General features: G+C 47.8%; 3 protein-coding genes across 10 annotated transcripts in view; all 3 read right to left on the reverse strand.

Annotated features, from left to right (window-relative positions):
• VPS8 (VPS8 subunit of CORVET complex) overlaps nucleotides 1–2,449 on the reverse strand; it is a 66,864-nt gene extending 64,415 nt beyond the window's left edge. For all 3 annotated transcript variants that reach the window (XM_064666674.1, XM_064666672.1, XM_064666673.1), the window contains exons 1-2: nucleotides 2,290–2,449; nucleotides 1,382–1,450 (exon numbers count right to left, since the gene is read on the reverse strand). In XM_064666674.1, the coding sequence (XP_064522744.1) occupies nucleotides 1,382–1,450; nucleotides 2,290–2,397 (177 nt within the window). In that variant the 5' untranslated portion in view covers nucleotides 2,398–2,449. The remainder of the gene's footprint in view (nucleotides 1–1,381; nucleotides 1,451–2,289) is intronic.
• A 130-nt stretch (nucleotides 2,450–2,579) lies between these two features.
• Nucleotides 2,580–9,489, reverse strand: NME9 (NME/NM23 family member 9). The gene is made up of 8 exons (XM_064666686.1): nucleotides 9,304–9,489; nucleotides 9,043–9,165; nucleotides 6,367–6,424; nucleotides 5,685–5,788; nucleotides 4,500–4,571; nucleotides 3,948–4,064; nucleotides 3,366–3,435; nucleotides 2,580–2,668 (listed from the first exon to the last, which is right to left on the reverse strand). Exons 2-8 carry the CDS (start codon nucleotides 9,073–9,075, stop codon nucleotides 2,664–2,666), a joined length of 459 nt encoding a protein of 152 aa, XP_064522756.1. The 5' UTR covers nucleotides 9,076–9,165; nucleotides 9,304–9,489; the 3' UTR covers nucleotides 2,580–2,663.
• Nucleotides 9,490–10,927: 1,438 nt separating this feature from the next.
• The window catches only part of ARMC8 (armadillo repeat containing 8), a 63,216-nt gene continuing 47,098 nt past the window's right edge, over nucleotides 10,928–27,045 (reverse strand). For 5 of the 6 annotated variants that reach the window (XM_064666680.1, XM_064666677.1, XM_064666678.1 and 2 more), the window contains 11 exons: nucleotides 25,229–25,324; nucleotides 23,895–23,977; nucleotides 23,547–23,628; nucleotides 22,228–22,314; nucleotides 20,996–21,088; nucleotides 20,375–20,524; nucleotides 18,576–18,671; nucleotides 16,541–16,636; nucleotides 15,979–16,051; nucleotides 14,995–15,088; nucleotides 10,928–13,442 (listed from right to left, as the gene is read on the reverse strand). In XM_064666680.1, coding sequence (XP_064522750.1) covers nucleotides 13,409–13,442; nucleotides 14,995–15,088; nucleotides 15,979–16,051; nucleotides 16,541–16,636; nucleotides 18,576–18,671; nucleotides 20,375–20,524; nucleotides 20,996–21,088; nucleotides 22,228–22,314; nucleotides 23,547–23,628; nucleotides 23,895–23,977; nucleotides 25,229–25,324 — 984 coding nt within the window. In that variant the 3' untranslated portion in view covers nucleotides 10,928–13,408. The remainder of the gene's footprint in view (nucleotides 13,443–14,994; nucleotides 15,089–15,978; nucleotides 16,052–16,540; nucleotides 16,637–18,575; nucleotides 18,672–20,374; nucleotides 20,525–20,995; nucleotides 21,089–22,227; nucleotides 22,315–23,546; nucleotides 23,629–23,894; nucleotides 23,978–25,228; nucleotides 25,325–27,045) is intronic. The other variant, XM_064666682.1, reaches the window with a different exon arrangement.

Genomic DNA, 27,045 nt, shown 5'->3' on the forward strand with positions numbered 1-27,045 from the left:
TTAAACTGACCTTTAACTGAGCTGTTCCCAAGTCTCCCAATAGCCAAGAGAAGGCCTAGAATTATCATCATCTACTCCAGCACTTCACCAAGTGGCCCAAACAGCCCAGCAGTCCCTCCAGCTGCTTTGAGAGTTGATTTTGCTCTGCTCTGTGCTCTTCTGCTGGCAATATCTTTCCCCTCTCAGTCTTAACCCAGAATTTTTTAATACAGTGTTTTTCAAACAGCCATTTTTCCTGATGTCTTCTAAATGTGGTGCAGTTCATGTTCCCTCCTCACAGAGCCAGAGAGAGCAAACACAACAGCCTAGCTGATGCCAGAGGAGCAGAGAGCAGAGCCCTGTGCCCATTAAACATCCCCTCTTCCACTGCAACTCTGCCTTTTTGGCTCAGACAGGTTGTTCTCCACTAAAATCCTTCTCAAAAGGTGCTTTGCCAGTCATTTCCATCCCATGTGTAACTGAGATCAACAGCTCTGGAGTAAGACTTTGCATTTGTTTGCACTGAACTATGCTTTTCTCATGATTACCTCTCGGGGTTTAAGACTTGCATTCTGCTCCTCTGACACGGCTGTCACTGCATCTCCTTTGGTATCACCCAAATTTACTCAGTTCCCTCCACCTCTGTCACCCAAGGCACCAGCAGAAACAGGACACACCTCTGTACACTACCCCTACTACTCCTCTCATTCTTGGGGCACCTTACACCTGTATTTTTAATGCAGCTTTTTAAAAGAACTATGAGCCCTCCCAGGCTCCTTCTCCCTTTAGGGGAAAAGGAAATCCAGCCACCAATTTCCTCATTTTGTTAAAAAGCTTGTTTTCTTTGAGTTAATCTTTACTTTCACACCATTTTCCTTTTGAGGGCTCATACACAGCTACTGCAAAAAATACACTGAGTTAGATACAAGTGAGACAAAGTCAGCTCTCCCCTGCAAGGTACTACAAGTCACATCAGGTGCTGAGACAGTTCATTGCTCCTGCCAGAGGACTAAATATCTAGTTCTCACCTCCTCTCACAACTTAAGAACTACCCAGAAACTCTGCAATTACTTTTAGCTAAAAACATCTGTTTGATGCCCCGACCTTTAACAGACTGTATAGGCTTCAGGTGACTGCCCAGATCCACAGGTGAAGGTACTTAGACTTAATAGAAACTTTTTATGTGTTGCAGCTGTGGATACTTTAATTGAAGAAAAAAAAAAAAACCAAACCAAAATTCTATGTCACACCTGATAAAGCAATTACTCAACTGAGCACTTCACCAGCTATCACTACCAGGACATCATGAAGTTATACAGTTTTATTTTCCCGGAAAAACACAGGAGGAAAGGAGCCAAAGGAGCTTGTGCTGCCTGCCCTTCCCTGCCCCACAGACGCTCACCTCATTCAGGATGCTCTCCAGCGTGGGGGGGGTATCAACCTGAGGGATGTCGAATTCTTTGTCATCAATCTGTACAGCAGAAACCACAGACTGAGTTTAGGTTGCCTACTCCACCTTCCAGAGTTTATTTTAACTAAACAATATTTAAAAGCAGCCACACACAGACATTCCTGCCAACACCCCTGCCCGGAGAGGCCGGTGAGAGCTGAGGGCTCACAGTTTCACCTGGTTGAATGAGGGTATTTCCTCCTTGGAGGCCGTGTGAGACTTACTTCCAGGAGCAGTTATAGAGCACTTTTGATGTTCTGAGAATAAAGACTCTATTGCACTATCAGGTGCTTTGCAGCAAGAGAGAAGTTAAATGACTGACGATGCACCTGCTACACCAGGCACCCACCACGTACAGCTCGGGGGTTTGCTGTTTGCTTAGTCGAGGCGAAGAATGTGAACTTGATGTGACTGGGACAGAGCCCATGGCAGGGTGCTGGAACCGGCAAAGAGCAGCCTGGGCCCACCTGCCTGCCGACCCCCCCTCGGGGCTGTGTGAGGGACCCCTGAACCCCACTCTGGTCTGTGTGAGGGAGCCCTGAACCCCCCTCTGGTCTGTGTGAGGGGACTGGACCCGACCCGACCCTCCCTCGGGGATGTGCGAGGGACCCCCGACTCCCCCCAGAGGGTGTGTGCGAGGGACCCCCCGACCCTCCCTCACACTCGCCTGAGGGACCTCCCCGCCGACCCTCCGTCCCGGCTGTGTGAGAGGACCGGACCGGACCCCTCTCTCCCGGCTGTGTGAGGGGACCGGACCGGACACTCCCTCCCTGAGCGGCCCCGGGGCCCTGCTGGAGCGCCCGGGCCGGAGCAGCCCCCGCGGCCCGGCCGTGCCGCCTGGGCGGCGGTTCGCGCCTCACCAGCTCGCTGCGGGAGTCCAGCTCACGGTCGAGCTCGGCCACGCTGAGCCGGTGCACGGGTGGCTCCGTGGGCAGCTCGGGCTCCGCTCCGTCCGGGGCCGCGGCCATGGCCGGGCCGGCACCGCCGGGACTCGAACCCGCGGCCGCAGCGTCCGCCCCGCGCAGGCGCAGCGCCGAGAGACCGCCCCCGGGCCCGCCTTAAAGGGGCCGCGCGGCTCCGGGGACGGGGGGACAAAGGGACACCGACGGACAGAGGGACACCGACGGACAGAGGGACACCGAGCCAGCCGTGCTGCCCGCTAATCCTTTTATTTATCGGCAAACCCCGCATCTCTTCCACGCTGCCGGCCGCGATCCCGGGCCCGGGGGGTCCGTCAGTCTCCGAGAGAAGGAAAGGGACAAAGTCAGTGATGAGCAAAGAAAAGAGGCACAGCCCGGCACCCACCGGCACCCACCGGCACCCACCGGCACCCACCGGCACCCACCGGCACCCACCGGCACCCACCGGCCTCAGCCAGAGCCGGGCGGGTTCTGCCGCGATTCCCGGGGTTTGGTGTGCACAGCCCCAGGCTGCAAACGTGTCCCAGGAAAGCCTAGAAAAAAATGTCCCTTTTGGGACCAGAGACAAAGCCTTTGGGAAGGGGTGGCTAATTTAAACAAGGCAGGAGCTGGTGTAACCAGATTTGGTGCCCAGGTGTTTGTGTTTTCTTTTAAAAACCACCCGAGGGACGGGGGGGTTTAGCAACAGTTGCGGCTATTTCAGTGCTTGTGTTGGAAACAGAACAAAGCTAAAGAGCCCTCACCAGGCCAGAGGGTGAGGGGAGTCAAATGTAAAATAAAACACACACTGGAAGGAAAAATACTAAGTTTCGGGATATCAGACACCCAGGCTACCGGGTTCCAAGGGGACACTCCCATGTGCTGATCTGCCAGGGATGGGCAGAGCTGGGCTGTGCCCAGGGACAGGGATCTTCCCTCTGGTGCCCCAGCAGAGCTGAACACTGGCTGAAGGTTCCCGCTTTAGCAGAGGCACTTACCAAAGGCACAGAGAGCATCCTACACTGTCCCTGCCTTACCTGTTCGGCCTTCCCGCTGCTGTCCCTGCACAGCAGCTGTGCTTCCCTCCTCCTTGGCTCTGTCTCGCATCTGCAAGAGCAGGTGGATGAGCAAGGAAGGTCCCGAGTGTCCTCCTGCCCTCCAGGTGAGCCCCTGCCAGGCAGGGTCCCCCTTCCCAGCTCCACCTGAGCAGGGAGCAGCCCTGTGCTGCCCTCGGGGCCGGGCTCAGCTCAGCAGTGAGGGCAGAGGCTCTGCCTGTCCGGGGTCACCGGCTGAGCTCTCAATCAGCTGACCAAGAGCCAGGGAAAGCCTTCCCAGGAACAGGCCAGCCATTGTCACCAGAGGGAGCCTGCAGGCTTTGGGATGCCTTCAGACTAGCAGATCACACACAGGTAAGGCAGTTTGGTTCCTCAGAACCAAAGCAGGCTGGAGCACACACAAAAAGCCAGCTCCTGTGGCAGTGGCTCAGCACATTGGCTGGGCTGGGGAGGGGATTTTTGCAAGGAAGGAACTCTGCTTTAGAGCTGTTCTGGCCCTGGGGAGCTGAACCTCTCCTCTGACATGCACATCTACAGCTATTTAAGGTTTTAGTGACTCATTACCAGCACTTGCTCTCCTCCATGTTCTAAAACCTTTCTTTCCCCTGCCAGCTGTTCCAGGATGGTTTTCTGCAGCAGTGGTGCATTCACTCCTCTTACAACAGCCACTAATTCTCCCTCCTGGAAGGTGTGGAAAGCAAATCAGTCAGTCAGTGCTCAGATTGTGCTCTCTGGGCCCTGGAAATCCCCCCAGCAGCACATCACCCACAACATTATGTACCAGGCCCTCCTCCCTGACAGAGCTGCTCTGCTCCACAAGAGGGAAGCTTTGGAACAACCTTCTCTGTGGTTCCTCATCAGTCTTAGGATGAAGCAAAGCAGCTTGTGAGAGGAGTGAGGTCCTGCATAGGCAGGAGGCTGAACCTGACGACCCCACAGGGCAACACACTGACTATATTTTAATCCCCACAGCACTTGATCACCAGCAGATACAGAGCAAATAAAATTTGCTCATCACACATTAAAGAAATAGAATATCCCTCCAAAAGGCCAGTTGTTCCCACCAGCAGGTCATGTTTGTTGCTGTGCATCTACTGGGAAAATGTTTTCACTCACAGCATAAAACAGAAAGACAGGCTGGCATCGTCCTCTGTATCCTTCCAGAGCATCAATGGAATCAACTTCAGCCTGAAAGGAACGGGAAATAGAGCAGGTGTTTCTAGGAAAGCATTTCTGCTCCACAGGGAAGCACATGCCTGGACTCAGCCCCCTCAGCTGGCTGGTCCTCACCCCCCACACGGGGAAACACCTCTGGGGCCTGGTTTGGGGGGACAAAGTGACACCGGTCAGAGCCAGGGCCACCACCAAGTCCCAGCTCAGCAGCAGTGACCTGAGAAGCAGGCAGATCTCCCCTGCAGGAGCTGGAACAGCAGCTCTGCTGGGACAGGGATGTCTATTCCCAGCAGCTTGCCTGGGTGAGTCCCACAGAAGAAGGCTGGAAAATGAAATGGGGGCCTCTTGTCCATGAGCAGAGAAGTGGCAGGAGGAGCTGTGGTGGCAGCAGAGGCAGCAGCAGGAGTGCTGAGCTGTGAGAAACCTCCCTGCCCTCGGCTCTCTCCACGATCCAGAGCTGCCTTCAGCCAGGAAAGGCACTTACACACGGAATCCCAGTGGGACTGAGGTTGGGAGGGACCTCTGAAGGGCTCTGATCCCAGACTGCCCAAAGCAGGGCTGGTCTCAGTGGTACAGGAGGGTGTTCAAGGCTCTGTTAGTTTTGAGCATCTCCCAGAATCAGCTCTGCACCTCTGGGAACTTGTCCCAGTCCTACCATTCCTACACCGAGTACTTTTTCCTTCTCTTTACTTGGATCTCTCCCTGCTGCAACTTATCCCGTTTTCTCCTGTCCTGTTGCTGTGTTCCACTGAGAGATGTCTGTCTCTGCCTTCTCCATCAATCCCCCACTTGACACCTGTCCCTTTTCCTCTCCAGGTGACAAACTCAGCTCCTTCAGCCTCCCCCTGTACATCAGAGGGACTTTGTGTTAACAACTCTGTCCAGTGTTATTTGCTTAAGCAGAAATCTGGACAATACAGATCCATTAAAGCCTGAAAATTCTTCATTATATGAATTCTTACAGATGAACCCAAGCACCTGTATTTGGCAGGTTCCCTCCCAGCAGCTGCAACTCCTGCACTGTTATCCTTTGGGCTGAATATTGGAAAGACAAAGTCACTTCAGCCTTCAGGCCCCTGCCAATTGCAGAGGACTGGGTGTTGCAGGCAGTGTCAAATGAGATCTTACCACAGCAAAATGCAGGAGATTACTGCCAACTTCATTCCTGATTTTTTGGAAGAGATCCACTACTCTTTTGCACGGGCCACACCAGGCTTGAAATGCATCAACAACTGTGAGCAGGAAAATGAGTGAGAATGAGGTGAAAATGGGTCAGTTCAGACACAGACCAATAGACCAAACACTAGAAGGGCTGGATTCAACTCTGAGGTAGAAACTGTCCTACCCTGGGAAGGTTTGAGATGCTGGATCAGAGGATGAGATCACATTGTAAAATATCGAGCTAATAATTATGTGGAGGAGCCTTCAAAAGAAACATGGGCATGGCTGTGCCCTTTGAGGGACCAGCTTTTCTAGGGAGAACTGCAGAGGGAGAGCACATGAGACTTGCAGCACCCTTGGGAGCCAGGGCTGTTCCTTTGCTGGGGACAGTCCAGCTCCAAGCAGTGGCTGGACTGGACACTGCAGAAGCTTCTGGACCAGCACTGCTTGGATTGCATGACAACTGTCCCACATGAACAGGACTACAACCTCCAGCTTGTCTCACCTCTGTTGGAATATTTCTTCCTTCCATTCAGGGAAAGAGGAATGGAGGGACTGACTAAACATCCTTAACACTAATAATTCCTAACAGTCCTGGCATCCTCTAAACACAGAACAAGAGCAACCCAGTGTGCTGACCAAACCTTACCAATGAGTCCTCTGAGACACAGCATTTCTTCCCAAAGCTCCTGGCTAGTGATGTTAATCTGTGTGAAAATGTAAAAACACAGTAAAAGCAACAGTAAGTCCAAAGGTACCACCCAGTTGCTGCAAACATCTGGACAAATGGTTAAGAGGGACACATCTGCCTGAAGAGGAGTTACCTGAGCACTCAGGAAACTCTCCTGACTGATCCTCTCACCTCTGACCAGCTGGGCACGATGTCTGACAACATCCAGGGAAAGGCAGATGGAAAGGCAGCAGCACCCAGCCAAGAGAAAGCTCTCCCTCATTTAGGGGCACTACTGGAACAGTGGCTGCCAGGGGGCCCCAGACTTGGTGTGCAGAAAAGCCAAGAGTTGTTCTGGGAGCTGACTCGCCAGACTGGGAGCCCAGACCCACAGCCAGGGCCTGTCTGACTGCCCAGAGCTCCAGCTGAACCCACCAGACCCTGTCACCTACAGAGCAAGGGGGAAGGGCTGTGAGACACCCATCACAGCCTCAGGTTCTTCCTGGCACTCTCCTGCTTTTCTGGCAACACAACTCCCTGTGGGGCCACACAGCAAGATCTGAGAGCAGGACCCAGCTGAGCAGGGCCCTCCCATGGGAGCCCAGAGCAGGAGGGTGGGCTGGGCTGTCCCACAGCACTGGGTGCTGCTCCACAGCCTCCCTTCCCCACACCCAGCTCAGCCCAGTCCTCACAGGGACTCACAAGGCAGGGGATTCTCCAGCAGCAGCTTCTCCCCTGGCCTGCACATGAGCTGTGCTACTTTTAGAGGTTTCAGTCTTGCTCAAATAAAGCAGTAAATACAGAGCTCCTGCAATGTGTGGGCACTAGAGGGGGGCTGAGCCCAGCGTTTCCTCACCTGAATTCCCAGCTGTATCCAAAGACTTCCAAAACACAGTGAACAGGAGAATACAAAGTTCTAGGTTGGGAGGGATCTGTGGAGTTCTTCATCTAATGCCCTGCTCAGTGTTAGATCAGCTTGCTCAGGGATTTACCCTGTCAAGGATGCCCTAGACAATTCCATACACTGTGCCATGTGCTGTATTATCCCACACTTCCAATACTGTTACTAGAAAGGAAAAGATCTTTAGCATCTTCCCCATCTTACAGGACTTGCCCCTCAGTAGGTACTTAAAAACACAGCAAGTTAATAAAAAAAAGGCTTCTTGAGAAATGAAGATCTGGTTTTGTTCATCGTGAACAATGAGGATTCTCAATTCCTTCCTCAGCTGGTCTCATCAATCCCAAGTACATTTAGACTACAATGGAAGACAGGAAGTTGCCCCAAGGCAATTATTTCACAATAATTAACACCAATGGGCATTGAAGGGCTGCTAAAATCCCATAGTCAAGAATTCCAAGAGTGGAAACTCCAGTGGCCTCTCACAGGTTTTCAGAGATGTCACCAGGGCAGTTTCTCCAGGACCTTTCTCACTCAGGTAAAGGGAGCTGTTCAAACACCTCTGTCCATTTGCCTGTTCAGCACATGACCCCAAGCCTATTTTTTTTCAGAGAACACCTGCAGAATTGAGACATTTAATTGTTCCTGGTGCTGGGACCATGCTCAGGGTGTTTCACAGAATGTCAATGAGTCCAAAGGGTTGATGACAATAATTTGTGATAATGAGTTCAGCCATGGGCTCAAGTACTGGTGGCACCCTCCAAGATGCTTTGCTAATTTGGGAGTGCTGAGGCTGCTTGGGCTTGGGTCTTCTCTAACACAACCAGAGCTTTTCCAGGACATCCCATCATATCCAAGGTTCAGCTTTCATCTGCAGGTGTGAACAACCAGAGTTTTGCAGCCCCAGCCCCAGCTTTGCCTTGGCTGCCCAAGGGGCACCGTGTGGTTGATGTTCCTCATCACTCAGGAACTGAGCTGGACAAGCAGCAACAGAGTCCATTCTTACCTTAATAGAGAGCTCCTCTTCCTTTTGTACACATGTTGGCATTTTCCAGTCTCAACAGTGAATAAACAAGGCCAGAGAGCCCATAATCTCTTCCATTATTTCTCTCCTGTGAAGACTGAACTTATTTTAAATTTTGAAGTAGACCTTCAGAACCTACTTTGGGTTTTCAATGTTTTCTCGTAGTGAACCACTCCCAGAACCCCTCTCTCCCCATGCAGTAGTTATAAAGCATCATTAGGTCACTTGTGCACTGTAAACAAGGCAAAATTCCTCCACATATCACTGTGAAATTGGTTTTTTACCCTTAGAATTTTTCTCGTACCTCCCAACTTTTACAGGGAGCCTCCTGAATACGTGACCTGGCCAGAGATGTTCAGTGACATTTGTCACTCGGGAGAAACCCCCCCTTCCCCAGTTCCCTACTCCTCGATGTCCTCTGAGCAATTATCCCATGAAACACAGATGCATTTTGATCTCTGACAGCAGCCAAAACTGTGCCAGCCCTTAAGAGCTTGGAACACAACCTGCAGCCCCACAACCACCTCCCTGTGCCCCCACAGCACTGACAAGGGGCAGATCTGACCTGCCAGGCCTCCCCATTGTTCCCACCTGCCTTCAGGAATGTTTTCCACCCCAGGGACCTCACAGCAGGGCTCTGCCAGCAGCATCTGAGACACCTCCAGACTGAAATTCATCCTTTGCACTTAACAATGAGTTTACAAGGTCTTTCAAAAGCCTGGCTCCTACTGACCTGCAGCTCTACCTCCTTTTTCTTTGCAGCCATCCCTCTGCAGGAACAGGATCCTGTGAGCAGCCCTCCAAGCACAAGCACTGCCGACGTCCTCTGATCCCGTGGGTCCAACTGCTGGCCAACCTGCACCACAGAGAGAGCCTTTCACCTGGCTCTGACCCTCCACCCAGGACAAAGCACCCACAGCAGCACCCTGGCCCTGCTGCAGGGACAGGGGGTGGCTCAGCAGTGCCCAAAATCTGGGCACAGCTTTGCTCTTACCTTCACAGAGTCGAGGTGCTGCTGCAGGGCCTGAACTGCCGCTCGCTTCCAGACACAGCAGCCTGTCCCCCTCGCCTGGAGGGTGGGAGAAGGGGATGGGCCCAGCAGGGCCTGCCAGGACCTGTGTCCAGCTGGCAGGGCCCCAAGGCTGCCATGGCAGCACTGGCTCTGCCGGGGCAGCGCGTCAGCCCAGCCCGCCCCGCTCCCTCCTCCGTGCCCGCTCCAGCTGGGAAGTTCAGCTTTGTCTCCCCTGGAACTCCCCCTCCAGCAGCTGCACTTGGAGCCTTTCTGCCTCCTCTGTCCTGTCACCCCTGCCCAGCTCCCCCCTCCACCACTCACCCCCACTCCAGTTATCCCACGTCCCTCCTGAACTGGGGGCTCAAAGCGAGGTGTGGGATCCAGACCCAAGCAAGGGGATAACCTGCTGTCCCAGCCCCAAATACAGCTCAGTCTGGGGATAACCTGCTGTCCCAGCCCCAAATACAGCTCAGTCTGGGGATAACCTGCTGTCCCAGCCCCAAATACAGCTCAGTCTGGGGATAACCTGCTGTCCCAGCCCCAAACACAGCTCAGTTTGGGGAGGACCTGCTGTCCCAGCCCCAAACACAGCTCAGTTTGGGGAGGCTGGTTGGTTTTTCCCTTCTTTGCAGAGAGAGCAGTGCCAGTGCCCAGCCCCTCCCAGGTTTTGGCTCACCCCATCCGTGCCCATGGGGTCCTGGGCTCCAGGGCAGACCCTGCTGTGCTGCATCTCATCACGCAGCACACGAGGTGGTGGCCTGGTCCTCCAGCTGACCATGGTCCCTCCTGGTTGGGGGTTCAGTTTTTGGTACATCAATGCCCTCAACATGTCTCTTTTTGCTGAAATCAGCCTGCAGAGGAGCCCTGATGATTTCAACCACCGCTGTAATTCTGCACATTGACACCTCTCACATTTCAGGAGTACCAAAGACAACCCATTTCTACTCGAGAATCTAATTTCATGCCCCTCAATTATTCCTCTGTCTGTCATGTCACTGCTTCAGCAGTTCTGGGGAGGTACAGCTGCTGCTGAAACGGGTGAAGTCTGGAAAAATACATTTTAAAAAATGTGAAATGTTTGCCTTAGGAAGGTCCTGGCACAAGGTGCTTTAAGCAGGTCACTTGGCTTCTGTCACTGCCACAATGCACATCTGTGACTGGAACAGCCAGATTGTGTCTCACTGGATTTTCTGTGTGGGAAAGACAGTCCAAACGTGGAATGAAGGTGGTGGGGAGCAGCCAAAGGTCTCACTTGTCTGACAGCTCCTGTCCCAAATTCACTTTGTTGACAGGTGTTACCTCTGCAAGAGGGACTTCCAGCACTAGACCCAGATATAAAGAGAGGACATACTTATCAAAACTCATCAGGGTGGGGTTTCAGCAGAGAAATGGCACAAGAAGAGCAGAAATCCTGATGATTCACATGATGTCCAGACAAACTCTGCTTTGGTTCTGCAAACAGCCCTGGCATTCACAAGCTGCTGCCACACAAGTTGGGAAAGCTCTGGGTGACCAGCAAAGTCTGTTCCCACTGTGACTCTCAGGCTGCAGAGGGGCAGGCCCAGAGAGCTCAGATTTCTCCAGGAAGCTGAGAAAAATCTCCATGTTCTGGTAAAGTTCTCTTTATTTACAGTATTCTTCTTTTTGTACATACCTATAGCAACATCAAAAATTATTCACAAAGCTTAACTGAATGTAAAAATGTCCTCATCCAACACAGTTTGTCCTCTCAATACCTGTGGAAAACTTCAACTGTTCTCATGCAGCAACGAGATTGTCTGAGCATTGGTTTTTAGTTTTTCTGGCAGAACTGTAGGAAACCACCTCAGAACTTGTACAGAGATACTTTTACTCACCTTTTTTCTGAACACCTTTAGGCACCGAAGTTCTACAGAATCAAACTCAGATTTGCTTTTAGAAATGTGAGTTGGTGAAGGAAGAGAAGAGATACAGAAGAACTTGAGCTCCTAAACAAACACAGGAGTGCAACCAGAGCACATTGGACACTTCTGCACTTACAACACCTGCCTCAGAACCTCCTTCTCAGTTCAGGTAAAAATATATTTGATTCAATTTTATGAACAAGACTTTTTGCTTCTGAGGTACTGAGATTTAACAAGTTCTCACATATTTTTACTTTCCCTTTTGTTCAACCCCCAAAGTCCATCGTGAAAAATTTGCAGAAGGACATTAAAAAACTGCCAGTCACTTACTGCAATGCCTGGGGAAAAAGTGTCAGGTGCTCACTTTTATTTGTCTTTGAGAGTGAAAGAAGTTACACGAAATGTAGATATTGTCCTTTGCAACCAAGTGATAACAGTTATCTGATACACAGCACATTCAAATTCCAGGCCAAACTGTGGTCACATTTTCTGACACAAGTAGTTACCTTGGAAAAAAAGTAAGGCTGTCACAATTTGACCTTCTGATCAGAAACAGAAGATTTAGATACTTATCAAAATTGGTTAGCAAAGTTACAGACCTCTCTTCTTGCTGCAGCCCCCCTAAAGTTCAGTGTGGGAGAAGAAAGATTTGGTTTAAGCCATTGGCTGCAATCCCTAGTGCCTGTTAGTGCTGTGGAAATACAGTGCCTGCAGAGTCTGGCTTAACCACGGGCTAAACTGAACCCCAAAGGGCCCAGAGCCCTGGACTGCACCCCTGAGGAGGCTCCTGCTGCTCCAGGCACACCTGCCTGGGAAAGCCCTGGGCTCTCCCATTCCAGCCTAGCCTCCCACAGTCTTGGTCTGCACTCATGTTTGCTTCTCCACACTTCCAGGCACAATCCCAGGCACAGTCAAGGCCTCCAGGTGCAGTCCAACCCCATCACAGTCCAACCCCATCCTTGTTATCCAGGAATCTAAATCCATGCAAGTGTGTATCTGCCTATGTACAGGGATCTGCAGCAACACTGCTGAGCCAGAAAACAAAACCAAACCAAAGCTCTGGTTTTTCCATCCCTCCCCCAACTTCATGCTCCCAGCAGATCCTTTGTGGAGATGATCTGGAAGTCACTTAACTCTTTGTGGAGGCAAAGGATGCAGAACAAAAGCAATCCCTTAACCACTGCTTGGCAGCTCCTTCTGCTCTCTGCCAAATTAATTCTGCACCACACTGGTCGCTCTGCTGGTACCAGTGATCAGCAAATCCCTCTCCCCTGAACAAGCCAATCCTTCAGCAATTAGCTGAGCAAGTTCCTGGCTAGGAAAGCAAAGCTTATTCCTGCTGATCCTGCAGCCATGTGCTCCTTCCCAGAAAAGCCAACAACCCTGAAGTATGAGCTTGTCTTCTAGAAATGTAAAGAAACCCAAACCCAAACCCAATCCAGCTGACCCATTCCACGGATTTGAGCATGTTATCAGTACCAGTGACCTTGCATTGTAGTAAAGAACTCTTTGATCTTGTCAGTACAAAATGTGCTGCTTGGAATTTGGGGTCTACTGCCTTCCTCTATTTCTCTCTTTAAAAAGGAAGTATAATGTAAGTTAAGCTGAAGTTCAGAAATGCATATATTTTACTTAAAAACATTCATCTGTTCAAAATTCAAAATAAACTTTATGGGATACAACAGTTTGGTTTTTTTTTTTAAATAACATTTCATTCAAACTGTATATAATTCACTGAAGTATTCGTACAGCAAACAATGGTTAACCCTTGAAAACCTGTAGAAAAAGATTTTCACACAAAAAAAAGGAAAACCAAAAGTGAGTCCTCACACCCACCCACACTCACCCAAGCACACACACACCCAAGCACACACCCACACACACAGGCTGCAGCAAAAGCAGAAAATTGGAGGCCCAAAAGGAAAACAATGACTGATTGTTCTATCCAAAGTCCAGGTAGCTCAGGAAAAAAACCCAAAAAACCAAAACAACCCCCCGAGAGTCCTCTGAGTAAAGAAACTACCTCAAGAAAGTTCTCAAGTGCACTGGAGACCTGATCATTTGAACTGTTTCTGCAAAGCAGCTCCCTGCACCTGAGAAAAATGCAGCCCAAGGTGACTTGTGCAAATATAAGGAGTCAGGAGTATCTCCTGCTGTTCCTTAAGGAGACATGAGGGGTGTCCATGGATTCAATTAGTCTTTGATCATGCAAGGTACTGCTGGAGTGCTGTCTTCGCCCTGCAAGGAGGAACAGCCTGTTAATCACCAGGGTTTGGCTTCGTGGACACGCTGTGCCAGGAGGGGAGGGAGGAGGGAGGGGACAGCTCTGGAGGAATCTGGCAGTGGGGCAGAACTGCTCTGTGTGGGCTGTGACTGGTGAAGAACCCACCTGGCACCTAAAAATCAGGTGATCTACCCAAGTGTAAGCCGAGGCACCTCCCAGCACGGTGGGACATGAGGGTTGTGTGTCACCCACACCTGCAGAACCCTGAGGAGAGCAGGGAAGAGCAGGGGCTTTGTCACACACTGCACTGGGACAGGAAGGGCTTTGAGCTGAGAAACTCAAGAGCTGTCACAACTCAGCACACACCAGAAGCACACCAGTCCTGTCAGGAATCCCGTCAGGAATTGTGGCCCCCACCAAAAACATCTGATGAGGTGGGAGGGAGAAGAGAAGCAGCAGCCAGTCTAACACTGGGACTGATGTGATCTAACACTGTGCAACATTTTTGTTAAGAAAATCACACCTCCCAGCAGTCTGGGGTTACACCTGCATCATCACCTCAGCTAACTCAGGGCTTCCTCCCACCTGAAGTGAAAGGTTTTGCTCTTCCTTTGTTCCCTACAGCTCCCAATGTGCTACTGGGACCTTGACAGACTCTTCCAACTTCTCCAACTCAGCACCTCAGAGGAGGATTATTTATTTTTTCCTCCCAAGTTTCCTGCTGTGATCACAAGCTCATGGAGGGGGCTGGTGTAGCAGAGGTGGGTATCAATATATTCCTGATTATCACCTTCAGTGCTGATACTCTGCCACAGATTTCAAACAGAGAAGCTCTAACTTCACTGCAAAGATGTCTAAGAACACTGGGACATCTTTCATAAAACCAAGAACCCCAAATTCAGTGCATTTAAAAACAATGCACAGTTTTGAGTTGTGTTGTCTGTGTGTAACTTCTTCCAAAAATCAGATCATCTCCTTTAGTTTGTGGAAGAAATAGGAGTTGTTACTAAGTGTAGGTGGGATAATTGCAAAAAGTAAACAGAAACCCACAGAAATTATCCTGAGCTGTTTCTGTTCCATGTGCTTGGGAAGCAGCTGGATGATCTTTGTAAGTACTAACAGGAGCAACAGAACAGGTATGTGCAAGGCTACTGTTGAGCTTTGTTAGTTTAAAAGAATTTAAATGAGATTAACAACTGTTAATGACGACCCTGTATTATCCTTTTAATTCATAGAGTTATGTGACAGTTGACCAGCGTTCCAACTCTCTGGAACTTTGTCAGTAGTCCAAGTTCACACAAATATTGTGTGTCTGTGAGATTTCACAGAGGACTCTCCATTGCTTTAGAAGATTTTAAGAGTACTTATTTCATACTATTAAGAACTTCAGTAAAATTTGTTATTCCTGAGCAATACAAACCCTGCTCCTTAAATAAGGGCTCATCACCATTTCTTTTTACGCTGCAAAGCTCTGTGCAACAGAGCTTTGTTTTTTGGGGAATTTTTCTGTAATCATAAGCAAAGATTTCCCTTTCATCATCTCTTTTGGTTTTTCTTTATACTCACTTGTCACACAGATTTGGATCTGATGACTGACTCAGTTTATGTAGAATATCCACTATTCCCATGTCTCGGAGTTTATCCTGGCGTTCCTGTGAACCTACGACGACAAAGCACATTGCTGGGAACACCCCCAACCCCAAATGTCTGTGGGACAGGAGAAACCAGCCTAGAGGAGGGCTATGGAACACAGCTCAGCCAGGGCACAGCCATGGAAACACTCCCTTCCCACAGGAGGTCCAGCTCCTTCTCCTGTTGCCCCTGTGCAGATGTTCAGAGAAGAGAAAGTTTTGAAGGCAAAAATCTTTATCCTAAGGTAAGAAGCTTGGCTTGAGTTGGTTTTCTCTCATCTCTCTGATTTCCCAGGATTTGTATGCAGAGAACATTTAACTGGAGGTGTTTCTCAGCCCTCTCCACCTCTCACCACAGCTGTATCTTCCTGTGTAGCAGCACCTTCAGCCCTCTCTTGGTGACATCCCATTCTTCCAGGCCAGGACTCTCCTCCCCAAATGCCTTCTCCAATTTCTTCCAGTTCCACCCACAAATCCTTTGACTGGTTGCAAGTCTCACTGCCCAAGCCATCCATGCTGAGGAAAATTTCTTTGCAACAAACCCCCTTTCTAATCCATTTATCCTCTCCAGTGAACCTGTTGCTTCCAACAACGAGTTCCCACAACCTCTTCAAGACTTGGAAGCTCTTACTGGGATTCTCTTTCATTCCAGTTGTTTTCAGACCTCACAGAAATGCTGCAGGTGAAAACCTACCACTGTGTGACTCTCCAGCTCCTGTTTATTGTCCCTCTGTCTCCCCCAGAACAGCTCTCTACACTCTCCTCAGTGTTCTGACCGTTCCCACCCATTCCACATCACACCTACAATGATGGCTCCCATTACACTTTGGATCCCATTGCAAATATTGGTTACTATGCAACAAAAGCCTTTTGACCAGAATGGTAACTTGTCTATGCATTAATAATGAGGCTTTCTTACCTTCCTCTTCATTCCATATGAGATTAGATATACAGAACATGGCAGCAAGCTGAAGTTTAGCATTTGAATGACTCTAAATAGAGAAAAACAGAACTTAAGTTTAGAAGAGAAATTCAGAATTTCATAAGACTTAGATTTTGTCATTCATCCTGTCATAACTACAGTAGCAAAGCTGGGACTAATTCTTATCTACAACTTCTTTCAAAGATAGGGCCATAATACAAGCACTTGAGTAGTGCTCAATCACCTCCTTCCAAATATTTATTGACGTCTGCAAGATATGCCTTTTCCAAGATCATGAAATGTTTTCCAAGGGGACTTGGTATTGCTGAAGTCACTGTAACATTCTTATGGGAAATAACCACTGCCTTTTCCTTTTAATCAGCTCCTCAGTACCCCTCTGGCACACAGAACTGCACCCCAGGAATTCAGAACCACCACTGGGTTCCTGGAAGTGAAGTGTGTGACAGTGAAGAATTCACACAACAAAATCCTCAAGCACTTTCCTCTTCTCATTCCTGCAAAAGACCAACATAAAACCCTAAAGAGAAATTGCCCCTACCATGTAGTATTTGATTTTCTGCAGGATGTCATCATTGGTCATAATCAGTTCTTTTGCTGTCGTGCCATCTGCTATATTGGCAAGGATACATAATGTCTGAAAGAGAGAAAAACCAGGAAGTTCTTTGGCCACAGATCACATCCCATGATTTATACAGCTTCCCTGACAGCTCTGAACTCTGACAAACAATTCCTCCAATTAGTTTTAATATCTTTAATCTGGAGTTTCCAGCTTGCTTCCATCTAGGGCCAATGCCAAGGAGGCAACGGCTGTGGGGAACAGCCCTGGCCAGAAACAGTCACTGCCATGTTAAAATGAAAAGCAACATTCATTAATTCATTATAATGAGGAAAATTGTAAGTCTCTCATGGAAATCTGCAGCATATAGAAAAGATTGACTACCCTGGAATACAAAGCAGTCTGTTCTGTATCAGGGGCTGGGGGGAAAAGAAAAAAACAACAGCAAAACCCAACCATATCCATCTAGTTCTGCAGGCCAGGGACAGGAGGGACTGAGGCCTCTCTGCTGATCTAGCAGAAGAGTAATTTGTTTTTGACAAGTCTAATCACAGTTGCTGCCTGCAGAGGTAACTCAAACTACTAATGCAGCTGCTTTTTCCCTGAAAGTCAGAGGAGCCACCACACAGAATTCCCTGGAAGCACCTTGGCCCGTGCTGGCACTACCTTCAGACAGCACTGATGGGCACAGGCAGCTCCCCTGGCTCTCAGGGGGCACTGGGAGATGCTCAACAAGTTCCTTCCCAAAGAGCTGTAGAAGAACTTCACCCTCATTTCTGGGCATGCAGGGAGGGCACCGAGCAGGACCAGCACTGGTGTGGTTTGTGTCTGAGCTGCACTGCACTCCTGTCAGCAGCTGCACACACTAATTACTGCCAAGCTGCTAATTACATCCTGAGGAGCCAGGCAGGGACAGAGTTCTGCTGGAAATCTGGGCTCTTGTGTGCACACAGGCAGGGCTGGATGTGTGACCTGGTGCTGAAGGAAAAGCAAGCTGCACCCCAGGGACCAAGGAAATGCTTTGTGGATAAAGGCCCCAGACTCCAAAGGCCATATCCATCCCTGGCCCTTTCCCAGAGTACCTCTCAGCTATGCTGATCCTCCTCCAAAATAATTCCCAGAGCCTTGGCAAGGTAAATAACCTGCTGCTGCACTAAAGGCCACTCCTGTCACCAGAGCTTTACCAGGGAGAAGCTGGTTAACCCTCAGCTGTCTCAGAGCCATGCTGACTTTGCTGGCTGGTAAGTCTTCAGGGATGTTCTTTGCTAATTTTGCACTTAAGTTGCCATCAAAAGCCTGTCTGCCTTCCACCCATTCTCCAGGAGCAGAGATTCAGACCAGCTGTATTTCTCCACCCACCTGCCAGGCTGTTTGCTGCCCATATCCACCCTAAGCCAAGGCAATCCTCTGGAATCTCCCACAGCTTCTCACTGCCCCCATTCTTCAACACCACATGAAGAAACAGGGTTCTCCAAGTGACTGGCCTGTCTGGCACAGGAGTTAACCACCCAAATTCTGCCCATCAGTGCTCTGACTTTGGCTGTAGCATCCCCACAGAGGTGTCCCTGTCTCCTTACACTGCACCAATCCAGGATGTTGTTCCCTACTAGTCATCTCTTTCCTTCTGCCTTTCCTTCTTCAGTTTTCATTTGTCAGGGCAGGTCCCTCCCCACATTTTCCTGCTCTTTCCCCTGCTAGTACCTCTGTTCTCTTCCTACCGTCCCCTTCCTGCCCTGCAACTGCCTCATTTAATTCTTCTGCTCTCACATCCAGCACCCTCCTCTTTACCAAACCTATATTTACAAAACCATTTTGAATTCCATTCAAACATCTTTGTAATAATCCATCAGAAAGAAAAGCATTCTTGCAGGTACTCAAGTTATCCATCTGACATCTCAGTAAAATATTCACAGCACATCATAATCCCAAACAAAAATGCCATGTTGTGAACAGGAATCATTCTTTTGCTGTTTCTTACATTTTATTCTGCCAAGACAACACAAAACAAAAAAGGTACCTGCTCTTTGACTTCTATATTGTGCTCCCCTTCCAGAATGAGGGTCACTGCTTGCATGATTTGCTTCCCATGAGTGCTCATTATATGGTCTATGTGCTGCCAAAACAAGGAGGAAACACATTTAGTGGAACTCCCCAAAGAAGGCACATTCCTACTTCAATCACTAAGGGAAGAGCAGCAACACTGCACACAGAGCCCAGCTCCTAGTGAGCTCTCCCAAATCCAGGAGTTTATCACAGCAGAATCACTTTGTAACATTGCTCTTCATGTGAAGCCTGGTCTTGCCTGAGAGAGCATCACACAGGCCTTGGCTGTGATTTCCCTGTCACCCAGAGGGAAGGCACTGGCTTCCCACTCTTACAGTCTAGAGCCTGAATCCTGCTGGAGCCAAGCTCCAAGTATGATGCTGCACTTAGAAACAAGCCCTTCTCTTCTGGTAACAGGGGGATAATATCAGAGAGGGGTAAGAAAACTGCTGCTTCTTATCTGGGATTTGCTACTCTTACAGGAACACTGTGACCAGGTCTGATTTCCAAAGCCTGAGACAGTGCAGAGAAATAAGCCATGTGCACTGCTTATGTCTGGGAAAACTGTCCCAAGTTCACTGGATCACAGGGAAAAGGCCATTTGATGACACACCTACACTAGAATAGATACAATCATTAGAAGTACCAGAAAAAGATAAACCAGATCTACTGGATGAACTGATCCCAAACCTCAAGGGTGACAGGAAACAGGCACCAGAGATGACCAGCACATGGCACATCACAATTCCTTAAGGCTTTAAGGACTTCTTAAAATCGCTATTAATGAGATTTCCTTGGAAAGCTGCTGGATGAGTGAGTTTTGGGTAGAGAATGAGAATGGCTGGTTCTGACTCTAAAACACAGCACAGAAAGTGGGTGAAGCACAGAGTTCCAAATGAAAAACACCTTAAGTGACAATGAGACTGCGCTGTGAAGAGCTCAGGGTGAGTTTAATGAATGACTGGTTATTAAATATCTTTTCACATTTAGACAGAGCTAATTTTCTATGAAGCCTATTGAGACTCAACGAGTACAAACATCAGAAGATTTTTTGCAGTGACCTTTTTATGGTAGAAACACAATACGTGATAAATGCACAGTAGAGGCTTCGTGGTTTTTTTCCCCCCACAAAAATGATGGCTTGCCAAATGTTTGCTGCATGTTTTCCCTCTGTTCTTCACAGGGGATTACCCCTTTCTTTTCCTCCACCAATATCTCTTTCTCCCTGTCAAAAACAATTCACGGGCTTACATTTTCAAACCATTTTATTTCAGGGTGTAAAACGAACGTAGGCATTTTGTAAGTGCACAGTCCCCCAGTCACATTCACAAAGCCAGTACTAGCTATACAGCTGGGTAAGAACACAAGTATTTCAGGGGTCAAAAAAGAAGAAACACAAGTATCTTTAAGATATGGACCTCTCCACACGCTGCCTCAAGAGTGCAACCCTCCTACTATTGTGCTGGACAAGTTTCACAGAGAAACTGTCAGGAAAATTATGTTGCTGAAAGGTAATTGCAATGGAATTGAACATCAGTGTAAATGTCTGGCTCTGCACTTGGTAATAATTACAGTGTTTCTGTGGATCTAGAGAATTCTTTCAAACGTTTCCTTACACTGATTTGTACATTTGAATAAATCCAAAGGCTTCAGGTTTTAGCAAGATCCTGAACATTGGTCTTACACAGAAAAATAACCTGTCTTATAAGGAATGTGTTGTGTTTCCTGCACGTGTGATCAGCTCCCAGAAGGGCTGTTTGCAGCTCCACTTACTGGGCGAGTGGAGAGCAGATTCCTGAGCAGCCCCAGCGTCTTCATCAGCACATTTACGTCGGAGTCAGAGAGCAGCTGGAAGAGCTGCTCCGTGCTCAGCCCTCGCAGGATGTCCGACTTGATCTTCTGTTCCGCTTGAAAAGCCATGTTCTGCAAGAGACAGACACCTCCTCACTGATTTCTTACCTTAAACCTGGGCTTTTGCTCTTCTAGGAGACTATTCCCTGCAGGAATATATCCCTCCTACATTGATCTTGCAAAGGCTGTGATTTCTGAGCAACTGCTACACAGTGAATTCAATTTGCACCCAGTCTTGCAGCTGACCTGGTTATTACCTGCTTTTATTTGTCCCCTGGCATGCTACTGACACTTCTTAACTGCTGCCCTGAACGAGCCTGGCAACAAAATTGGTATCAGAACTGAAGAATTTATTCTACTTTATGGACTAACAGATGAAATGGTCGAGGCTGATACTGTTTTTCTTCTGCAGTTAAATGCAAAGACAAGCCAGATTTCAGCTACTTTATTTCTAATAATGACCGACAAGTTCTTTAAGTTACATTCCCAAACATTTGAAGGAGCTAAATGCCAAGTGGAATTTCATCAGTGTGCTCTACTCACCATTAAAGCCCAAATGCCGTTCACTCGCAAGGCAAGATTCTCACTCTGTGTTAAACTACATAGAAGTTCTATGGCTCCTGATTCTAAAATAGGCTAAAAGAGGGGAAAAAAACAGAGCTTTAAAACACTAATTGCACACATGAAAATGCAAATACAATAAAATACAAATATATAATAAAATATAATAAAAACGTGTTGCTTATATCTTATTCTTGAGTTTACAACATGTCCAGTGCAATCCCACGAACTGACCACACCACTGCCCATATTCATGACAATTAATAAGTAGGTTTTTATGAAAAAATTCAAGTTTGGTTGAAGTCAATCAGCAAAATTTCAGCATAATAAAGAAAATTGGAGACTTCTTCATGAGCAGACTGAAATATAAAACCTTTAAATGACAGGATATGGATATGAAAGAATATCAGATGGCTTAGAGAGGCTTTCAAATCTAAATATTCCTTCATCTTGCACAATCAGTGTTTTCTTTTGACATGAACCATTATCCCAATAGAAAAAGAAGTATTTCAGTCCACTCTGAAGTGGAAACACTGTGCTGTGCCCTGCAGAGTGACCAAGAAAGCCCATGACCATGGGCCAGGGAACTCTGCTTGGCACTACTGCAGTGAACTTTCTGTCTCACAGACATGACTGACACCACCAAGATCAACTGAGCAACCCCAGGGAATCCACAGTGCCCTGCAGGATCCCCCACACAGCACACTCCTGAACGTTTTCTGTAACTGAAACATATTTAAGACCTGGGGAATTGTTCCCTTGCTATGAAGTGCTGGTGTGGGGATATGATCTGTATGAAATACAGACTCTGCAGAACTCAAGACCAGATATCCTGTACAGTTCATCTGAGAACAATAAAACCACAACACTCTGCTGTGCCAGCATTTTCAGGATACAGAAGCACTAATTCTCCAAGACAATGGATCACAGTTTGGTTTCTTCTTGTTCATGATTTTTTTAGATAATAGTGCTTCACATGTAAAAAGAACGACAAAACTTCATGTCTACTTCTTTTCTTTAGAGACCACATTTCACTATTCAACTGAATTCAGTGTCACAGCACTGATTTTTTTTTGTTATTCACAAGCCATCAGTGACCCAGGCCACGTCCCATGACAGCTCTGTAACATGGCACAAGCAGTGGCTGCCAATGAAGACACCTTTATGCTTACTGAACCCTTGTATAATGGTCCTGTTCCTGGATAAATACCAACCTCCTTGCTTGGAGAGAATTCCAGAAGAAGATTGCATAGCGTGGAAGATGCTACTACGAGAATTTCATTTGGAGCATTCTGTAAAACCTGCAGGCACAAAGGGGGGAGAGGAATCCTGGTAACTGACATAAGGAAGGGATCACTGTGGAATGGGATGCCTGGGATTATGCTGCACTTTGAGACTCCAGACTTCAGGAGATGCTTGGATGCAGATCCAGACAATGACACCCATCCCATGACAAGCTGGAGCAATGCACTATTTCACAGAAGCCAGATTGGAGAGCTTTCAGGTCCAATTCAGTAGAAATCAGTGGGGACAATCCCTGCTCTGCCAAGGACACACGTGCAGAGGAAGCTCCAGGAGGAGCCTCTTCAACACTTCTGTACCTCGTGCAAAGCACAAAGTGACAGATTTCCCCAGGAGCATCCCTTCTGAAAAGAAGGTTCTCCAGCAGCACCAGAACATGCCATTCCTAAACTGAGCAGCTCATCTATTCAGAGCAATTCCCAACGTTTTGGAACGAACACGCAAGTTCCTGATTTCAGCTTATTTAATACAAATCAAAATTAACAACTGCTGGCAACTGCATTTACACAGAAGTCTGACATCTCAACTTTTAGTTTCCCCCCCGGTTCTCCTTTCATGCCAGTTGTGCTTCTTCAAGCAATCCTGTTGGCTTTTTGTTTTACATTTATAAAGGTTTGATGTTTTCATGTTTGGCCTTTCACAAGCTCTTAAAATATTCAAATCATTCCCATTACAGGATGAGAGATGACATAGACCTTACACACTTGGATCTCATTTATTCTTGTGGATAATTGCATTATAGTAAGATTGTCTTTTTAAAGGTCTTGCTGAGCTCTTTGGCCTCAGTTATGGAGTGTGCAATGAGATCTACAAGGTTGAGAATTGGAGGAGGAAATGCAGCTCTGAATTCTGTTGCAGGGCTCACAGACCAAGTCCAAACTGTGCCATCCAGTGACAGCATGAAATTAAAGGGCATCTACTCCTCCTAGTGCCCCATGTAAACATTAGGGATAACTTCCCTTCACTCACTGATCACAAGAAAAAAAACCAAAAAAACAATGAGAAAAGAAAACAAAAGCCCCTTCAAAAATCAAGCATGAACCACAGTTCTCTTTGCTGCTGCTTGGCTTTTAGTGATTTCTGGCTCTCTCAGGAGAAGGCCATGGAATTTTGATTTCTAGGTAATTTCCATCATGGTTCTACAGCAAGGCATGTAATCTGAACAGACACCACGTGCTGCTTTACTGGCACAGAAGCTGCAGTCACTGAGACCTGGCTCCTCTTCCCTTACCTTCATTAAAGGCTTCCATACAGCATGATCCTGAAAACTTGTCCTGAGCTGCTGTACAGAACGGGACAAACTGTGCAAACATCTGCAATGGAAAGGAAACCTTCCCTGTGAAACATGGACACTGCTGGAAAACATCCACTGCTTCTGCACAAGGACTCAGCTTGGAGCTTGGCAAGTGCCAGGAAATGGCAAAGAGAAAACACTGCACCAGCACAGGGTAACTGCCCCCTTCCCCCAGCACATTGTCCAACAGCAGAAATGAGTTCAAGTCAGCTTTTAGGAAGTGAGCAGGACTGGCAGCAGGTGCAGCAGCAGACAGAAGGCTGTGTGTGATGGAACAGGTCCTACCTGACTGCAGCCAAGCGCACCTTGATGCTCGACTCGGACAGGCCGTTCACGATACGGTCCATCATGTTCTCAGTCTCGATGATCTGCAGCAAGAGCAATTCATGGCAAGGAATAAAACACTCTGAGCATTTATGGGCTCTTGGCTTTTTGTCTGCAACATTTGGGATATTGCATATAAAAAACTGTAGCTGAAACCAGCAAGTCAAGTTCTCTTCCAGATTCAGTGGAAAGTTTTGTGTATCTGCAGACAACTTCGAAAAAAATCTCCATTCTATGTTCCACTGCTGCTTTTAATCACCAAGGAACAACAGGATTATATATATATGAATTACCCTTAATGCCAGACTAAAGCTAAGGAGAGTATGTGTGGTTGCACACAATATATACAAACTACAGACCACAGACAGGCTGTAGATCTGTGTGGATAAAAAATACCTTCTAGTTCATCTGTCATATTTAGACAGGGCCAGCACAAGCACTTAAAACCAGGATAAAAGGGAGTTAATACCCAGATGAAAGATAGATTTGGTATAATAAATCAACTTTGTCATGTACACACCCATTGCTTATTAGAAACAGTGTAAAAGAAGGATCCTCACTATTAACTACAGCAACAAAAGAGAGGCTTATGGGTTTGAATTCTGCAGATCCTCATGGATAAATCCTTCTGATATTATCTTTTCAACATGTGTTTTCCTGCCCATACATTTTTGCCTTCTATTTTTCCCCTTTAACCAACAAATCAACTCAGAAAACCCTCCTGCCTCCCCCCTACTTGCCACCTCTGACATAGCAAGCCCATGCTTAATTTTAAAAAATGCTCCTTTTAATCATTTATTGTTCAAGTTCCCTCCACTTTGCACACGTGAATTTTTAACTCTGAGTACTCCCATCAGCCCCTCCTCTCTTTCCTGTGATGTTTGAACCACCAACTGCTTTATGACGACTTTGGTCACTCGAGAATCAGGAAACAAACTCTGACTTTGCTTCCCAATATGATTGGACTTTCCAGGGTTTATTTTCTAAAAGCCATTTGTTTTGTAACGGGATAGGATGAGAACAGAGGTGTATTCTATCCCTCAGAACACAGGTCTCAGAAATTACTCATATGCCACAACAACACTCCTTATGAGTAGTCAAGCACCACAACATGCTGAAAGACAACTTCCTGCGAGACTCTGCTCCACCCCCCTGAGGATGGTTTATATCAATGTAACACACGGAGCCTCCTCATTTCAACCTCTTTACCTCACAGTGGGGAACACAAGGCTGGCAGGTGCCAGTCCCTGCCTTTCAGCTGCATGTTTTGCCTGCTGACACCTGTCCAGGCCCACCTTTTTGCGGATGTCCTCGTCGTTGGCCCCCAGGGACGCGTAGAGCTTGAAGGCGGCCTGGCGCAGCTCGTGGGCGTGCTTCAGGTCGTGGTCCAGCTGGGGGAGCAGAGCACAGACACCAAATTCAGACACTAAGAAGTTGCAGGTGGGATATTCTTATTTGTTGCAGGGTTTTGGCTGCCACCCCAAGGGCAGCCAGAAGCACAAGGAACTCCAGGAGCCCATGTCCACCTTTACCAACTTAATGCAATAACCAAAGTTAAGAATACAGCTAATTTCTCTGCTGAGTTACAGAGAAGCCAACTCCAATTTGAGGCCAAAACAAGGTTAGGACTCTATCCAGGCCATAATCAGGCAATAACTGTTCTTATCTCCCCAACAAAAACTTCCAGGAACAAGCCAGGAGTGAAAAAAACATCAAGGGAAGTTTTATCAAGAGAACTGAAGCAAAAGCAAGAGCCAAAGCTGGTCTCTAAATCTCAGGACTTCTATCTTAAGATGGGTTTTAACTTCTGCTGTAGGGAAACACAACAGGTGTTGGAGGTTTCTGGGAGGTCACCTCTGAGCAGAGATGCCCGAGGGGGGAATCTGGGGGATGCACCACAGCCCACAGATCAGGAACGAGTGCTTGGGGGTGTGATAATGGCTGGAGCTGTGTCAGGGCAGGGTTAGGCTGGACATCAGGGAAAGGTTCTTCCCCCAGAGGGTGATTGGGCACTGAACAGGCTCCCCAGGGCAGTGGGCACAGCCCCAAGGCTGCCAGAGCTCCAGGAGGGTTTGGACAATGCTCTGAGGGACAGGGTGGGATTGTTGGGGTGTCCTGGGCAGGGCCAGGAGTTGGACTGGGTGATCCTGTGGGTCCTTTCCAGCTGAGGAGATTCTGTGATTCCATAAGCAATGGGAGCACCAGCTGAAGGGATCGTGGTGTTTGAGGGTGACCTGCTCTGGACAGACAATGTGGCCTCTCAGACCTCCTCACGTTCTCTCCAGTGAGAACAATCCCATGATCCTGACTGCCCTCCAAACTCTGTACCAAAGGCTTCCACAAAACAATGCCATCTTCAAAGCCTACACAAAATGCCAGGAAAATGCCAGCACTAAGTACCAAAGTGCTGAAATAACAGAACTGTCAAAAATGAAGCTGTCTGAGTAATTCTCTCCAGGGCAGCTACATTAGAGCACAAGTGTTACCGAACTGGTATAAATATTTGAAGCAGACAAGGGCTCTGTTTGGCAGAGCCCTCACTCACTGCTCAGGCAGTTTTACCTTACAGGGTGCAGTTCCAAGCACTCTGTACAAACCCTGCATTCCCAGCTGGCTGCTCTTACAGACTATCTGCAGACTCAGAGCACTGTCATAATATTTAGAATTGCCCCACTCACATTTGGAACCTGATCACATTTTTGATGTTACAGCCAATGTCCATTACTCCACAATAAGCTGCTAAACTTCTTTTTGCTTAGTTTTGTGCTGTAACTGATTTTTTTTTATATATATTTAATGCCTGTTTTTCCATGAAATTCCAGTAGCTCTACATGCAGAATCAATCCCATTCCACAAAGGTCTGGGAAGCGAGCCTACCTCTTGGGCAGTTTCAGAGAAAAACCAAGGCTCTGTAATCCATTTTTTGAGGTACTTTCTAAAAATCAGACTCAGTAAGAGGGAGGAGTAATGGATATTTCCCTATGTGAAATATCAAAACCAGTCTTGCTTCTGAGGCTGATTGATCCACCAGTGCTTTGGAAAGTGTCTGAAGATCTTATAAAACAGTTCATGGATGAGAACTCCTGGTACAACACCTATGGAACTGAGCCTC

This window comes from Pseudopipra pipra, chromosome 10 (genome assembly GCF_036250125.1).
Source record: "Pseudopipra pipra isolate bDixPip1 chromosome 10, bDixPip1.hap1, whole genome shotgun sequence".
In the NCBI taxonomy this organism is placed as follows: Eukaryota; Metazoa; Chordata; class Aves; order Passeriformes; family Pipridae; genus Pseudopipra; species Pseudopipra pipra.

Coding starts and splice junctions, on each gene's coding strand:
- NME9 (XM_064666686.1), bottom strand. CDS start 9,075: ATGGCTGCAAAGAAAAAGGAGGTAGAGCTGCAG. Junction 4,065..4,499: donor CTGTCTTTCTGTTTTATGCT/GTGAGTGAAAAC, acceptor CACACCTTCCAG/GAGGGAGAATTAGTGGCTGT. Junction 3,436..3,947: donor ATGGAGGAGAGCAAGTGCTG/GTAATGAGTCAC, acceptor CTGCTCTTGCAG/ATGCGAGACAGAGCCAAGGA.